At 36.1% G+C, this 18808-nt stretch overlaps 1 protein-coding gene across 1 annotated transcript in view; it reads right to left on the bottom strand.

The window, feature by feature from the left end:
- Nucleotides 1-18808, bottom strand: part of LOC115222686 (WD repeat-containing protein on Y chromosome-like) — a 69286-nt gene that overhangs the window by 28684 nt on the left and 21794 nt on the right. The window contains exons 7-14 of the mRNA XM_036511515.1: nt 15888-15980; nt 12033-12125; nt 10139-10259; nt 8644-8713; nt 8160-8354; nt 5195-5237; nt 4261-4366; nt 1107-1264 (exon numbers count right to left, since the gene is read on the bottom strand). Coding sequence (XP_036367408.1) covers nt 1107-1264; nt 4261-4366; nt 5195-5237; nt 8160-8354; nt 8644-8713; nt 10139-10259; nt 12033-12125; nt 15888-15980 — 879 coding nt within the window. The remainder of the gene's footprint in view (nt 1-1106; nt 1265-4260; nt 4367-5194; nt 5238-8159; nt 8355-8643; nt 8714-10138; nt 10260-12032; nt 12126-15887; nt 15981-18808) is intronic.

The raw sequence follows: 18808 nt of genomic DNA, 5'->3' as shown, positions 1-18808 counted from the left end.
AGACAGCGTGTCTGCAGGTCAGAGGTTGTTATGTTTAGTTAACACAAGAAAACAGCCATAACACAGCTTACCTCTGACCTGTACAGCATATGAATAATTTAAATCAGTTAAACAACCAACAGATACAATAAAACTGTGCCCACAAAATTAAATAAATACAATTGTATATTACAGGTCCACATTTCACAAGTTTAAAATAATGAATACAATATAAACAACTGTTTTTAACTTGACATATATTATCATATGTGTAATGTGTGTTTGTGGCATATGTGTGTGTGAGTGTGGGTGGATGTGTGTGTATGGTTGAGTGTTTAGTACTAGACCATACACTTATATATAAAGTGTTCACATTCTTTTACAAGCATATCATTACGACTGAGAATGACACTGAATATTGCATGTCTTAAAATACTTTGAAAAAAGTTTGTCAGAGGGAGAAGTGCAACACCCACAACCCTTTTTAAGGATCTAAATTTCATGGGAAGAAGTTCTCTTCAGACTAGAGACCTGGCCTGAAAACTATCAATTAAGTGGATTCTGTTATGGGCACTCAAGGGCCAGTTAATGGTATTAAACTGGGTGACAATTTAGTTGCCAGGGAAAGGACCAAACACCTGCAAATATTTGTAAGATTTGTCCTGCATAAATAACTGAAAGGAAGCAACCTCTGTATTTCCTTTCACAGAGAATTTGTATGGATGTTACATCAAAAGATTACTAGGAGTTGACGAAGCAATGAGGTAGCCGCTATATGGTTGGTCGATCTACCTGATAAAAATCAGCCAACCATATCATCTTAAAAATCACATCTTGCGTTCTTTTTAAAGAGGAACACTTTTGATGATGTAGTCTGAACACAGTGTGGCTGGATGAAAGACAGGCTGATAAGATCACAGGTAGATTTGATCAGAGATGATTGGTGGCTAAAATATGACAACTATGAGTTGTTTCAACAAAATAAAAACATGTACTAGTTTGTTGATAAGCATATGTGTATATTCTTCTATATGCATGTGTGCATGTGTGTCAATGAATGAGTTTGTGCATCTATATGTGTATATGTGATATACATTAAAATATAAATTTGGAAATAACAAATATACTTTGATTTGATCTTTATGCTTAAAGTAGCAAGAACATTTGTTGTGAAAGCCAAAGTCTTTGAAAGATTAGAGTAGTAGACTGTGCTTAGATCTCCGTGGATAAGGTGTGACTTTGGTCGAACAGTATTAATACAGCTATAATCTGTAGCATTCCACACCTAAAAAAAATTGGAAGTTAAAAAAATTAAGAAGAGCATAAGTGAAATGAAGGAATTGTAAAACAAAGAGTTAGTGAATAGAAAATACATATCTATGATGACTTAAGGAAATCTGGCAGAGGAATACACTACAGGGATCTGTTCTTGGCCCCCTTTTATTTGTTGCATATGTTAATGACCTAGATGCCAACTTAAAGAATGCCACAGTGCTGAAATATGCAGATGACATCAAGCTGTACCTCGAAATAAAGAGGTCAAATCCTGTACACTATAGATCTCTATTGCAAGCAGACCTGGACACAATGCAGCAGTGGATCATGGACTGGCAACTCAAGCTGGCTGTGGACAAATGTACCACCATGCATTTTGGGAGGAGAAACCCAGGCCTTAACCTACTCCCTCCACAACACTAGTCTCAAAAAGTCTTCAAGTGAACGTGACCTGGGTGTTATTGTCGACAGTGATTTGCGTTGGACAAAACACATCGCTAAAATTGTCAAGAAGGCTGAGGGTGTCTTGGCATCACTCAGCAAATCCTTTGTGAGCCGCTCTCCGACTATCTATCTGCAGCTTTATATAGCTATGGTAAGACCTCACCTGGAATTTGCATCACCGGTCTGGAACCCCTATCTTGCCCAGGACATCAATTGTCTGGAAGCTGTTCAGCGACGTGCAACCAAAAGAATACCCTTCATCAGGCATTTGCCATATCCTGAACGCCTTACTTCCCTGGGCATGGACACATTGAAACTCCGACGTCTGGCAGCTGACCTGGCAGACACCCATAAAATTATCAACCATCGTACAAACAATAACTCTGAGCACCTTTTCAAACTCCACCCATCTAACACCCGTGGACATATTTACAAAGTAAGAAAACAGCACAGCTCCCATGACTTCAGGAAACATTTTTTCATGCTGAGAGTTGCTGAAGCGTGGAACAAACTGCCGGCATCGGTTGTTAGTTGTCGGAGCACTGCATCCTTCAAAACTTCCATGCTTCCTGAGATTCGCCAACACTACACTTGATTTTCTCCCCTCCATACACACACAAGCATGTTCACTTTCCAGACATTTCTACATTACTGCATGTACTTTATATGCACTTTCTGACCAGTTGTGGTGCACCTGAGCACTGTATACAATAATTTCATTATTATTATTATTATTACTAAACGGTTGACATAACAATTCTTTTTATTGCAAATCTTTTTAGTTATACATTCAAGACTGGTGTATATTGTCAACAAAACTTTTCATCACCAGTGCTTCATCATCATCATCATCATCATCGTTTAAGTGGACGTTAAACGATGATGATGATGATGATGATGATGATGATGAAGTACTGGTGATGAAAAGTTTTGTTGACAATATACTTATTAATTGAAAATAACTGTTTAATGTCTTCCTAACTGTTGAACGTGGAGGTGCATGGCTTAGTGGTTAGGGTGTCAGCATCATGATCGTAAGATTGTGGTTTCGATTCCTGGACTGGGCGACGCATTGTGTTCTTGAGCAAAACACTTCATTTCACGTTGCTCCAGTCCACTCAGCTGGCAAAAATGAGTAACTCTGCGATGGACTGGCGTCCCGTCCAGCTGGGGAACACATATGCCATTGAAACCGGGAAACTGGGCCCATGAACCTGGCTAGGCTTTAAAAAAGGGCACATTATTATTATTATTAACTGTTGAACACCACTAAAAGCTTTGTTTTCTTGTAATATATTAAGGCTTGTCATGTAGCGTGTTTGACCCCAAATAATTGACTATTGCCAGACTTGCAGCTATAGGATGTAAATGGAATTAACAACTTAGCTTAATAGATACACTATGTAAAACTCACGGCCAATTTACAGATTTTACACATGCAATTACCTTAAGTGAAGATTGAAACTTCAACATTTCTAATGAACCACTATTTACTATTTACTCTATACTTATGTAAGAGGAAAGATTCTGGAGGTCAGCCAGAGATGTGAATATATTCTGAAGCATTTCAAATTAGCATTTTAACAAACCAACTAACCCTAATAAAATAGATGTAAAGTACACAAAGTCTGTATTGAAAACAACTTTTAAAAATCCAATGTAAAAAAAACAAAAAAACATAGCGCATATATATGAAGTACACAATAAAAACTAGTAACCAAGAAGCGTAAATGACTTTAAATATTTGAGGGTGATATTGTGAAGGTATTTTGTTCATTTACTCACTTTACATCTGTTTTTCCATGATAGCATGGGTTAGATGAATATATCACTGAGGCATTGTTTTATGACCAGATGCCCTTCTTGTCATCCTGCTTGGAGGCACAAAATGAGTGGACAAAGTGAGTGGACAGGAGAAATGCCAAACAACATCAATGAGTGCTTATGTAAACAAATACACACACACACAGACATTATTATTTTCTGTCTACTAAATCCACTCCCACAGCTTTGGTTGGCCTGGGGCTATAGCAGAAGACACATACTAAAAATGCTGAGTAGTGGAACTGAATCGGAACAAATTCTACAATTTGGTCCAGGAAAGGTTTTATTTTACAGCCTCTTTTATCTATAATTATGACTAACATCACGTTATGCTTCCAGTCACTAGATTTATTTATATTTACCTATACACTAATTAATCAAGTTTATCATTCTAGTGGTCATATATAAACTTTTCTTCATCAAAAAATATAATAAAAGTGATATATGTCACACACTCTGACAGAATTATTTAATTTCTAACGTGATTACCAACTTGTTGATTTCCTCTTCCATAACAAGATATTTCTCCTTCCTACTTTTAAAAATTTAATATCTAAATAAGATTATAATTTAGATGCCAATGCCCCAAAGTGGTTTTGGTAGCTTTGGATAAGATGAAGTTGGTTCATCTGAACTATGGTTTAATAATACTGAATGAGCCCCATAAAGAAAGTTAGCTGAAGAAATAATTCTTTAAAAAGTATAAGAGAAATAAATAAGAAGATATAATTTCCTTACCTTAATACATTTATCAGATGATACACTGAATATCCAATTGTCTTCCTCACTGTAGTAGACATAGAAAATCGGAGCGGAATGTCCATGAAGTATATCAGTTGGTTTTCTGAAGATAAATTCAAGATAATGTCAATACAACATTTATTAGTTGTTTTTAGGAGTTGCAGAGGTCAACTGTTGACCTATTATTGATTTCTCCACACAACTGTTAGAGTGTTCTTGAGTAAAGCACTTCATTTCATGTTGATCTGCAATCACTTTCACACCTGATATGTGATACATCATACACCTGTTCAATGTTGATTTGATGGAGGAGAGAGTGAACTAATGTACAGCATATGCATTTGATCACTATAAACAAATCATTTATGTTGTCCAGCAAGACATTGCAGAACTGTCTTTCTCAGACGACAAGAGACAATCCATTATACAACTGCTACTAACAATATCAAATTATCCAGTAAATTCATTAATTTTTAGATGGATTTAGCTGTTATTTCCTATGGATTTTGAAGTCAGATTTTGTAATTGATTGATGATGGTTGGAAAAGTTATTCTGCAATTATATTTAGAAAGTGCTGACAAGATGTGTTACCTGTGTGTGAGGATGTTTGTATAGTTGTGGTATTCAAAAGTGAGGTGTGATCCTCAATCAAATGAAGGTATGAAATATTCAGACCATTGGTCTGTTGATTGTACCTTGGTCTATGACCAACCACTTACATGTCAGATCTGCTTGATCTGGGGTGAAATAACAACAACAACAACAACAACAACAGCAGCAGCACAGCCATGCCTCTATACCATTAACTTTCCTTTTTTCTTCTTTGCTATCAATTCTCTTGTATGTCATTCATGCTAGTTTAATTTTTGGTTAAATTTTAGACTAGCGATTGGTAATAAGTTACCTGTTATGAAATACATATCTACATACCCAGGTACATAAGGGTTCCAAATTCGGATTAGACGATCCATGCCTAAAATGTAATAATGGAAAGTACATGAAGAATCAGAATAATATCTTAATAAATCATGTTAAAATGCTAGTATTTGTTTATTGTTTTATAAGTACATTTGAAGGAAATGAGCATAAAGTACATTTGTAGGAGAGGAGTGTGTCTGATTGAGTTAACTAAAGTACATGATTGGTATTCATTTGAATGGACACTCAACCTGTAAGAAATAGCAGTCAGATCTCCCTCAAATCATACCTTACAGTATTAAAAACGGAATGACGATATTGAATAATATTGCCTTAAATATACAATAACTAATAGACTTGGTTGCCTTTGGCTGGAACACCACTGATACCAGGTCTGACATGAGACTAAACAGCTTCTGCTGTTCATTAAATTATCTTGAATTCAAAGAATAATGTAGAGCAAAAAGATTAAATGTTGAAAGACAATTATTTAAGTGTTCTATGATTTCTACCCACTTAACATATTCGTTAAATTACAACAAACATGCTAATTTAAATTGAATTGGGCTTTTCTTGCTTACTGGAAAAATTTTCTGCTTACATTACAAAGTTCAGCCATCATCATTGTCAATATCACTATCTTCATTTTGTATCTATTTTTTGTAACTTGCAAGGGTTGGGTTGTATGCAGCACAGTAAATCCCCATTCTTCCCACAACTGTATTATTTGATTGATGCAGCACAACATCCTAAGACTCATTCCTCCAATCTCTTTGGGGTTTTCTTCTACCCCTGTTTGTAAACAGCACTTTTGCATTCAGTGCTCATCATAACATGGCTAAGATAGGTCAGCTGTTTCTGACAATTCTAAAATTGTAGAGCTGCCAACTAAGCAGAGCCGGTTTAAGCTGGTTTGAACTGGTATCGAGCTAACAAGTGTAGTGTAGAACAAACCAGTTTAGTACAAGGAGTTAATGCATTTTAATAATAATATTAGTTTTAATTTTGTTAACTACATTAAAGCACATATTTTACAAATTTCAAGCCAAAATAAACTATAGATCAATGGTTCTCCAACTTTTTACCTTGGCTCTCATTCCTATTGAGTGGCATTCCACAAATATCCTCTCCTTGTGTTTTTGAGAAAAATGAAAGCAAATTTCTTTTTGATCCAACAGAGGATAATATGTGTAGTGGTTTATTATCCACTTCATAAATTGGTTGTACCTACATGTGTCGGCTACATGTGTACCTGCATGTGTATGCTACCCCAACCTCTGACCAAAAACTACTCTGCCTCTGAGATCCCCTCCACACATCTGTTCCACTCAACATCCTGACAAAGAAAAGAGGTTGTTCAAATGCCCCGCTTCTTCATGTCACTCTTCACTTCCCTTCGCTTCTGGTCCTGATGTCACTCTTCGCTCTTCCACATTTTCTTTTACTAACCCATCAAGCATGAATCTCTTTTTAAATATTTGCAGAGTCTACGTGCCCCTCTGTTAAATTTTAATGGATATTACTAAAGAATGCAAGAGTTTACATAATAAAACTGTATCAGACTTTGGCACTTCATCAGCCATATTTTCTATTCACTAATAACACAATGTCTTACTCACATTTTAATCCTGACAAAGATTCTTTTGGAAAAGGTATTTAATGTACAAAGTAGTGTACCTAGTTTGAATATTGTATTTCTAAGAAGCAGAACCATTCTAAATACCCAGTACAGTAATTCATCACCATATCGCAGTTCACCTATCACGGTTTATTATTTAAGCTTACATCGATTCCTCTGTGATGTTGTTTTTGAATTTATAATAAAATTAATATATACAAATTATGAAAATAATTTTTAAAGATATACAGTACAATACTGTTTCTACTTTGTGGATTTTCACCTATTGCGGAGGGTTTTGGAACATAACACCTGCAATAGTTGAGGGATTACTGTACTCCTGTAATGTTCCCTTGATATTTGCTGCTCCAAACTGAGCTCACAACAGCCAAAGGTACTCAATATGCCACCAGTGGCTTTACTACTGAGGTAAAGAAGCACTGCTATAGATATATATGGTGAATGAGTCAAATATTTCCCATAAAAGCAAAGGGGAAATACAGCTGGGAATACAGCTTAGAGTAAGAAAGGACAACTATGAAGTGGACGACCTTCATATGAACCACTACTATTGCTGTTATATCAATGTATACCATTGCAGGTTGTTCAAATTGGTAGAAATAGCAGTCAGATCTCTCTCAAATCACACCCTCGGTATCTTAAAAAAGTGTAGGGCATATTGTATGATGTAGTCTTAAATATACTGTTCGAATAAAAAAAAAACACACAAAAAACAATGGACATAGATGGTATTTTGATGACCATAGATTTGCTAATCTAGGATAAATAACAACAACAACATGAATAGTTCTTATTCTGCTGCATTACATCTTTGGACAGCTAAGATTATATCTGGATTACCACAAAACTCTTACTCTTTTTACTCTTTCATTTGTTTCAGTCATTTGACTGTGGCCATGCTGGAGCACTGCCTTTAGTCGAGCAAATCAACTCCAGGACTTATTCTTTGTAAGCCTAGTACTTATTCTGTCGGTCTCTTTTGCTGAACTGCTAAGTTACGAGGACATAAACACACCAGCATTGGATGTCAAGCGATATTGGAGGTGGGGGGCAAACTCAGACACACAAATATATATATACATATATACGACGGGCTTCTTTCAGTTTCCGTCTACCAAATCCACTCACAAGGCTTTGGTTGGCCTGAGGCTATAGTAGAAGACACTTGCCCAAGGTGCCACACAGTGGGACTGAACCTGGAACCATGTGGTTGGTAAGCAAGCTACTTACCATACAGCCACTCCTGCGCCTATCACAATTATATATCAATTAGTTAATCATGAAATTTATTCAAACAGATTACACACGCACACAGATATACTATTTTGTAAGTCATACCTCCAGTTACAAGTATGTTCTTTTTCTTGTTGAAATCAAAACATTTCACTCCTTTGTGCACTTTAAAAGTTGTCTGATCATGTTCAGATCTTGTTCTCGGTGGCTCTAATTCTCCAATTAAGCTGTTTTTAGAAAAACTATTTTCTTTGACAAACTTCATTTGCTGCTCAACATCAACACTGCTGATAGTGCAACCTGTTGTAATTAAAATGATTCCGAGATAATTGTAAAATAATATCTATAAAGTAAAACCTGTTAGGTTGTGTTTTAAAGAACTAAAGTCTTTTGAACAAGTGTTAAAAAAATGATATTTTATAAGGAAACAATAGAAACAAATCATTTCACTCTTTCGTATAAAAGACAGACTGTATAGTAGTAAAGATTATTTGCCAACATAATGTGGTAGGAATTCAAAGCTTTACCTATAAGTAACATTTTATCAAATCAAGAACAACAAATCAAATAATGAGTAAAGTGTGTATACCTATAACTAATGCTGAATTAGCATCATTAGAACATGATATAACTTGTTTAATTTGTGGACAGTATTTAACCTGAAAAAAAAATATATAAACAATCAGACACATAACAACTGTTTTATGTTTGTAAATTTACTTTTCACAAAACGTAACTCTGCACCAATTATTAATATCTTCAAATGTATTTTACTTGTATAACTCCATCATGTTACATTTATGAAGTAATCTTGCTATATATATATATACATATATATATATAAAAGAACATTATTATTCATAATATATAATAATATTAGTGGCTGCAATCATAACACTACATAAATAAATAAATAGATAAGTCCGTCCGTCCGTCCGTCCGTCCGTCCATCCATACCATCATCATCGTTTAACGTCTGCGTTCCATGCTAGCATGGGTTGGACGATTTGACTGAGGGCTGGCGAACCAGGAGGCTGCACCAAACTCCAGTCTTGATCTGGCAGAGTTTCTACAGCTGGATGCCCTTCCTAATGCCAACCACTCCGAGAGTGTAGTGGGGGATTTTACATGCCACCAGCACAAGGACCAGTTAGGTGGTACTGGCAAACGGCCACACTCAAATGGTGCTTTTTATGTGCCACCTGCACTCATTATCAAAATTTATAAATATCGATATTTTCCTATGTAGAGGAGACTTGGTGTTTGTTGATAAAATTAGCAACTTACTCTGTGGGAAAGTATCAAGATTCATTATATGACTAATTATACGAAAAAAGAAAAGGGAAAAATTCATATATATATATAACCTATGCAGAAGATATATAGACAGGGCTAATTTAGCTATTTCTCTGTAGATTGAAAAAACGACAAACAGCCTTAATTGATATCTGAATTTTAATGGGTTTTCATCAAAGGTGTGAACATACTTTTATAGACTCCACAACTGCAGTAGCTACAGAAAACTGGCGTTACTATTTTGCATATCATATGTGTTAACACTTTCTTTAATATCAGGGGCCAATCAACAAGGACCTCAGTACATACTCAAATATATGCATATACATAGAGGCTTGTATGCATATATACATAGCGGCTTAATGGAAGGCAGCGAGCTGGCAGAAACGTTAGCACGCCGGGCGAAATGCGTAGCCGTATTTCGTCTGCCGTTATGTTCTGAGTTCAAATTCCGCCGAGGTCGACTTTGCCTTTCATCCTTTCTGGGTCGATAAATAAAGTGCCAGTTACGCACTGGGGTCGATGTAATCGACTTAATCCCTTTGTCTGTCTTGGTTGTCCCCTCTATGTTTAGCCCCTTGTGGGCAATAAAGAAATATATACATAGCGGCTTGTCATAGGAAAAGTTATTTCTAACGTACCCAATCATTATATACAAGTTTCATTGTTGCAATGTCTTGTCTGGAATACCAGATTACTATTTACACATACATACTGCTAAAACTGCAGAATACAATTATTATCTCACCTGATGCTCCACTAATTACGATGTATATGTATTGTCTTACCTGCTGTACCCAGTCTTCATGTACAGTCCAACAAACAAATCTTATATTAGGGTTGGATATGATACTCCGCAGAGAAACGCTTGCAATGAAATTTTCGTGCTTAGGTTTTTTCTTCCATAACCTTTGGAGATAACGGTAAGCATAAGGTAAGGCAAAAGCAAAAGATGATTCTCATTAATAAGACAGACATATGGTGTGGAATAATTTGAGGAATGATGGACAATTATGAAGTGTGATATGAAATCTTAGGATATAAAGTGAAATACCGAATAAAGGGAACACACACACATAAACAGAGAGAGAGAGAGAGAGAGAGAGAGAGAGATTACATTTTATTAACTGAACACAATTGACATGAATATTTTTCCTTCTCCTCAGATACATAATTGGAAATATACTCACACACATAAACAGAAAGAGAGAGAGAGAGGGGGGAGAGAAAGGGAGAGAAGGGAGAAAGTAAGAGAGAGAACATTAAGACATCTAATGTCAAATAAGTCAGTGTTGAATCAGCAATGCCAAACTGGTGCAGCCAAAACAGCTGTACCAAAATGTCAAATTCTTACCTCTTTCTAGAATAAACTAACAATCAAAAAGCATACCAATAACGACCAACCCATATCTTTTAAGGGTTACATTTGTTATGAGTGACTATTTCTTTTTAAAATTATCCAAAAATGTGCCATTCTCATTTTTAAGGCCGTAGAATGAGATTTGTGTGAGATTCGGTGACTGTTCCTAGTATGTTTAGCAAATGCTTATAAATGCTGTCATTTGGTTAATGTATTTACTGGTGTGTGTGTGTGTGTGTTTATGCATTTATGCACATGCAGATTCTTTGGCCTTTTGACCAAGACTATTTCTTAAAGATTCAGTTATAAATCTTAAGGTAAACAAATTTTAAGCATCAATCATATATTTTAGTCTAAGAAGTCTTATTGCTTTGTAAATTGAATAAAGTCAAGACAGTTTTTGTAATTAACATCAAGAAGTAAATACACACATATTTATTAACCCTTTAGCATTTAAACTATCCATATCCAGCCCAAATATTATGTCTGTTTTATGTTCAAATCGGCCAGACCCAGCCTCTTGTACCTAACCTACTGTGTCATTTTAAAAATAAACAATCACATCATTGAAACCTTGAAGCTACAAGATAATGCACAGTTAATTAGAAACAATGTGGATAAATAAGTATTACATTTGACAGAATAATTTGAATGTTAAACAGTTAGATAAGCATTTTGTAAAATAATGCCATCAACAGATATTTTCATTTACAAAGAAAAATCGAATTTATTCAGTTTGGCTCACAGACTTTTTAATTAATTATTTTTAACTAAACAGTTTGAAACTTCGTATACTGGTGGAATGTTTCAGGCAGAACATGGTTTACTTCGGACATTTTTTACAAAATTTGGTATCTTAGAGTTATTTCGTATTAAAGTTGTCATATTTGGGTAATTTCAACCAATCAACAACGTGTATTCGGTTGAAGAAAACTACTGCTGTTTGCGATAGTATCTGAAGTGGAACAACTTCCAGGTCATCTCTACTAATTTGCTAATCTACGGTACAGTTCAGTTTATGTATAATAATCATTAAGACTCATCAACTTATGTCATAGAAGGTGCAGTAATGTTCTATAAGTTTACTCAAAATTCTTATTTGACATCAGATAGGCTCATAAAAATGGCATTCATTTAACAAGTACTTAATCAACACTGGAGTATTATCTATTATAGAATGAATGGAAAAATATTAAAATCTGTGTTCTTTCAACTTCATGAAACTGATCAAAAGGTTATAGTATTGTTTTAGAAATCAAATGTATAATTTTCCCCAAAAAAAAAAAAAAAAAGCAAAACAAATGAGAATATTTTATTACAACCTTAGGCATTCACCAACTGACTTTATTGATAAAATATTAATCTGCCCATCCATGTCACCAAAGATTATCACACATTGGTCATCTGGCATAGCTCTGAAATATATTAAGCAGTTAATAACTTGGTGGTGATATCATTACAATTGTTTTTATTAGTAATATATACATTGGCAGATATAAATGTGTGTGTGTGCTTGTGTTATTGGTGTATACCTTTACCTAGACATGTGATGGTTGCAAACAATCATAAGTGTCATAAAAATTAGGTTGTTTGTTTCCAGTCTTCTGTGAAAAACAAGTCTAACCATGAGAAAATAATACCTCTTGCTTGGAAACAGGTGAGGGTTGGCAACAGGAAGGGCATCTGGCCACAGAAAACCTACCTCAAAAATTTCTGTCTGACCAATGCAAGCATGGAAACCTGGATATTAAATGATGATGTGCACATATAGAGCTAGAAATATGTCTGGGAATCTGATAGATGGTGGTGGGGAGAGCATTGGACAGATGTATGGTGTTTATATGCCTTTTGGCCACAAGAGAATATATTTTCTCTATGGTAACTGCAGTGAATTTACATCAGTAGTGTTTCGCTCTGGCACAATGCCAAACTACATCTCATCTAGGTTAATTTTCTTTCTAATTAGTTGAGCTATGACTTTCATGACCTCGTACAACAATTTGATTCCTCTGTAATTACTTCTGTCAAAGGTATCTCCTTTACATTTGTAGCACTTCACTATATCATTGCCGTACCAGTTGTTGGGTATGACTCTTGTGGACAACCATATCACACTCCGCCATATATTTTAAGCATCTTGGTAGTAATTGCTGATGGGTCAGGGGTTTTCCCTGTTTTCATATCCCTAATTGCTTTATCTATCATGCTGCAGTCAGTTTGATAGCTGGTGCCTCTGTTGGGTCCACATTAAGAAGACATTTCTTTTACCATGCATTCTCACATCAAGCAACTTTTCATAGTGGCACTTCTATGGTTCTTTCTTTGCAAAATCACAGACTGCAAGTGCACCACCATCCATCCTAACACACTTCTTTCCAACAACATCATAATTTTCTCTGACACACTGACTTGCAATCTAGAATACCTCATACATCTGGTCCTAATCCTCCCAAAAACCTGTGTCCACTCACTACATTCCCCCTCCTCTCCCTCTCCCACTCTCACAATCTCATGAGCTTAGCCACACACTCACCCTGTCTAATGCCTACTAAACTTCACTTTACACCACCCTGTACCTTGGGTGTCACACCATCACATTGTATCTCTTTCTACTCCCTCCAACTAAGGTAGCCATGTATCTCCTCCACAGCAAGACTCCTGTTTCTGTCCCTCTATTTACACTCAAGCCTCTCATCACCTGGCACAAAGCCACTTCACTCAAATACTATTTCCCTCTCGGTTGAGGGGTCCCTGTCTTAAAAAGACATAAAAAGTACCCCAGAGCACTCAGTAAAGTGGTTGGCATTAGGATGGGCATCAAGCTGCAGAAACCATGACAAAGCAAACAGTGGTGCTTGGTGCAATCTTCAAGCTTTCCAATTCCTGCCAAACTTTCTAACACATGCCAACATGGAAAGCGAGCATTGAATGATGATGATATATATCTGTCTGTCTATCTGTCTGTGTAAATGTGTGTGTGTGTGTGTGCATGTGCACACATGTGCTATTTGCATTATACCTGCAACATAAAATGGCAAGATAAGATATCAAATGTCAAAATCTTAGGAAAATGTAGTGCTTCCAGTATTCAAAGCATGCTGCTGGGAATTCAGAGCAGATGGGTAGGATATGTCATTCAAAAGAAAGACAACCGCATTCTAAAACTCCTGGCCAACAAGTGAAGGGATATAATGGTGAAGGAAGACGTGTCCTTAGGTATAAGAATAAGTCGAAACAATCTCTAAAATCTCTACAGCTTAACAGCTTTCTTGGAAAGTCAATGCTTTGACCAATCTGTTTGGTGTAAAATGTCATGATGCACAAACAATTTGAGTTGAAGAAAAAAAACAATAAAAGAAACATATTCTGCAATCACCAGACACATTTGCCCAATTCCAGGCAAAATCGTCAATGTCCTCAAGGTGACTTCATAGCAAAATCTATCCTGGACTCAAATGACATTCACGCCTCAATCGCAAATATATATATATATATAATATATATATGTATATATATATATAATATATATATGTATATATATATATATATATATATATATATATGTATATATATATATATGTATATATATAAACACACACACACACACAGGACACAGTGCATATATTGTCTTCTAAATACACAAGAAGGAAAATAACACTGACATCCCATTTTAACAGATATATTTGATCAAAATTACATAAAAATATCTTGAAATAATAAAGAGTAAATTTAATCAATAAAATCGCCATTGGCTTCAACCACAGCCTCCAAACGACTTCAGAATTTCCTGCAACTCTTCTGGACAGTCTACTTGTTTAAGTTGGTCAATGCTGCCATAATCCTTGCCTTCAGTTCATCTTTGGTGTTACAAGGAGTTTTGTTGGTCTCTCGCTTAACTGTGCCCCACACATAATAATCAAGGGGGTTGCAATCTGGGGAGTTAGGTGGCCAGGTGTTAGGGGGTGATGTGGTCACAGAAATTGTCTGACAACCATGACTCTGTTCTCCTGCTTGTGTGGCATGGTGTAGAGTCCTGTTGCCAGTCATAGGGTCTTCCAGCAGCCACCCACTTGACCTAGGGCAGCACTACCTCTTCTAAGCACTTGATGTAGGCCTCCATGTTGAGTCTGAGGCCATGTGGGAAGATGAATGGAGGCATAATGTCACCATCACTAGTGAATACTGCAAACATCATGATGTTGACTGGATGTTTGATTTTTATCACTCTCAGTACATGCTTTGGGGACATGGCAAACCAACGATTGTTCTGTGTGTTCACCATCTGATCCTGGCAGAAACTTTTCTCATCCTAGAAAAAACAAAGCATGTTAGGTCGGAAGTGATGCTTGAGTTTGTTGAAAAGCTTTGTAGCACAGTCTTTCCTCTTGTCCTTGATGACTTGGGATAAAAATTGGCCCTTTTTCATCTTGTATGAAGAATACCAAATGTCTTTGTGCACTACCTGCCTGATAAGAAACTCAGATACTCCCATGCTGTTGGCGATGAAGGGATTGTTGTCAATAATGGCCTAGATCTCACTAACAAATTCAGGAGTTCTTTTCTTATCAGAACGATGCCGTACCTTCGCAATCCTCATTAGACTCATCTAACTCTTTCTGAACCTTCTGCACTGTCCTCTCAGATTGACACTCAAACAATCTGAAATCTTCAAATTGGAGCTTCCGGCATGAATGCCAACCAGTACAGCATGTCGTTTCCAAATTTCTAACAGAGTGAATTGCATCATGGTGCTGTTTTCCTCACAGACAGTGCCCAACTGACCCTACTGTACTGTGTAGTTGACAAAATCAAAAACAATGTGCATGCACGAAATTAAAACTATAAACTGGCAACAATTTACCCATTGCACCCTGTATATATATATGTGTATGAATATATATATATATATATATATATACACACACACACATATGTACATGTCTATACATCATATGTGTATACATGTGTGCATACACATGCACACATATAAACAGGTACACTCATACACATTCACATACATATATTCCTAAACTGTATGCCCCCTGTGACACAGCTGCATATCAGGGAAAAACTGAATTTAAATTTTCAGTTTACATTCAATTATGTACTTTGCTTAACAGAATCAGCCCATTAAAACAGCTAAGCATTTATAAAGATAAAAAAAGAAGATAACATACGCGTAGTCAAGTCTCAGTGGAATACTCTCAAAGTTACTGATTTGGCAATAAGGATGGAAGGAAGATATTTCAAAAAACTGAATTTCCCGATTACTGAAAGATAAAAGAATGTTTGATTTTTTAAAAATTACTTGTTAATATTTCTATTTCCAAAATCTGATGCACGCATGCAAACACACACACACATACACACTAACAAGCATAGATGACAAACAGGAAAGAATGCACATATAGGCAAAAAAAAAAAAATCAAGTGTTCTTAACTACAAATCTAAATCTGAGCGGTTTATAGTTTTTGTAAAAATTATGTCTCTTTCACATCTCTTCACACTCAGGCAGACTTTGCTTCTCATTCCTATTAAAACTTTTCTACTCTAGGCACAAGTCCCAAAATTTTTGGGGGCAGGTGCCAGTATGCAACTGGTACTTAATTTATTGACCCCAAAAGAATGAAAGGTAAAGTCGACCTTGGCAGATAAAAATATCCTTTTCTAATCTAGGCACAAGACCCGAAATTTCTGGGGGAGGGTGCCAGTCAATTAGATAGATCCCAGTATGCAACTGGTACTTAATATATTGACCCCAAAAGGATGAAAGGCAAATCGTGCTCGGTGGAATTTGAACTCAGAACATAAAAGACAGACAAAATACCACTAAACATTTTGCCTGGCAATGTTAATGTTTCTGCCAGCTTGCTGCCTTGAAGAACCAAAACATTCTTTTCTACTCTAGGCACAAGGCCTGAAATTTTGGGGGGAGGGCAGCCAGTCGATTAGATCGAACCCAGTATGCAACTGGTATTTAATTTATCAACCCCAAAATGATGAAAAGGAAAGTCGACCTCAGCGGAATTTGAAATTAGAATGTAAAGGCAGATGAAATACTGCTAAGCATTTCGCCCAGCATGCTAAAGTTTCTGCCACCTCACAGCCTTCATTCCTAATAAAATTGACAAAATAAGTACCAGAGAAAGTATTGGGAATATTATTGACTAAAAATCTTTAATACTAGTGTCCCAAAACAACACAGCTTAATGACTAAAAGCAGTAATGAAACAAACAAAAGAATACAGTATCTGCCAGTCCATCTGCCTGCCTTTCTGTTAACCCTTTCGTTACCAACCTGGCTGAAACCGTCTCTGGTTCTGTAGCAAAAATGTCTTGTTCTCATAAGTTTTGAGTTAAAATCTTCCACCAAACCTTAGTCACAATTTATATTCCTAACACTAGCTTAATAATGACTAAGTCATTTTACTCAATTCTTTGTTATATTTAAAATAATTGAAAGAAATACAGAACATCTCAAAATAAATACGGTAACAAAAGGGTTAATTTATCTATTGGCACAGGTGTTGTGGTATGGACAGAAGTTAGCTTCCCAAACACATGGTTTTGGGTTCAGTCCCACTGTATGGCACCGTGGGCAAGTGTTTTCTGCTATCATAGATGAAAACTGAAAGAAGCGCGTGTGTGTGTGTGTATGTATCTATGTACGTGTGTCTTTGTGCTGTGCTGTGCTCCTCACCACTGCTTGACAACCAATGCTGGTTTGTTTACATTTCCATAACTTAGTAGTTCAGTAAAAGTGTATGATAGAATGGGTACCAGGCTTAAAAAGTAAGTACTAGGTTTGATTTGTTTGACTAAACCTTTCAAAGCAGCATCCCATCATGGCTGTAGTCCACTGATAGGAATATAATAAAAGATTAAAAAAATATTTATATAGGCACAGGAGTGGCTGTGTGGTAAGTAGCTTGCTAACTAACCACATGGTTCCAGGTTCATTCCCACTGCGTGTCTTCTGCTATAGCCCCGGGCCAACCAAAGCCTTGTGAGTGGATTTGGTAGATGGAGTCTGAAAGAAGCCCGTCGTATATATGTATATACATATGTATGTGTGTGTATATGTTTGTGTGTCTGTATTTGTCCTCCCAACATCGCATGACAACCGATGCTGGTGTGTTTACGTCCCTGTAACTTAGCGGTTTGGCAAAAGAGTCCAATAGAATAAGTACTAGGCTTACAAAGAATAAGTAAAAGTATATATATATGCACACACATATATATATGTATTTACACACACACACACACACATACATACATACATACACATAATAAACACATGCATACACACACACACATGTAATCTTTTATTCTTTTACTTGTTTCAGTCATTTTGACCATGGCCATGCTGGAGCATTGCCTTTAGACGAACAAATTGACCCCAGGACTTATTCTTTGTAAGCCTAGTACTTATTCTATCGAACTCTTTTGCTGGAACGCTAAGTTACGGTTGTCAAGTAATGGGGGGGGGACAAACACAGACACACACACATATATATATATATATATATGACAGGCTTCTTTCAGTTTCCATCTACAAATCCACTCACAAGGATTTAGTCGGCCCGAGGCTAGAGTAAAGGCACGTGCCCGAGGTGCCTATGCAGTGGGAACAAAACCAGAACATGTGTTTGGGAAGCAAGACTCTTACCACACAGCCACTCCTGCATATATATATATATATATATATATAGAATATATATATATATGTATATATATATATATATATATTAAAAATAGGGAAGGCTGGTTTATGGGATTACCTTGGGTTGGGGATCTGAGGATACGCCATAAAGTTAAACCCTTATGGACGGAAACCTAAGGTAATCCCATAACCCAGCCTTCCCCATTTTTAATATATATTGTATATTGCTCTACATCTTCAAGTGTGCTTCTTCTTTCGGATTTATTTTTATTACGAATGATACACACACACAACACACATATATATAAATATATATATATATATATATATGTATGCACAATGCAGCATAAATCAAGCAAACTGAAAAACATTTAAATAATATATAGGCTCACTGCAGGTTAAATGAAATTGTAACCAAATTCATTCGATATTTC

The sequence above is a fragment of the Octopus sinensis genome, linkage group LG20, assembly GCF_006345805.1.
Source record: "Octopus sinensis linkage group LG20, ASM634580v1, whole genome shotgun sequence".
NCBI classification, from domain to species: Eukaryota; Metazoa; Mollusca; class Cephalopoda; order Octopoda; family Octopodidae; genus Octopus; species Octopus sinensis.
This window is presented reverse-complemented; position numbering and strand designations above follow the sequence as displayed.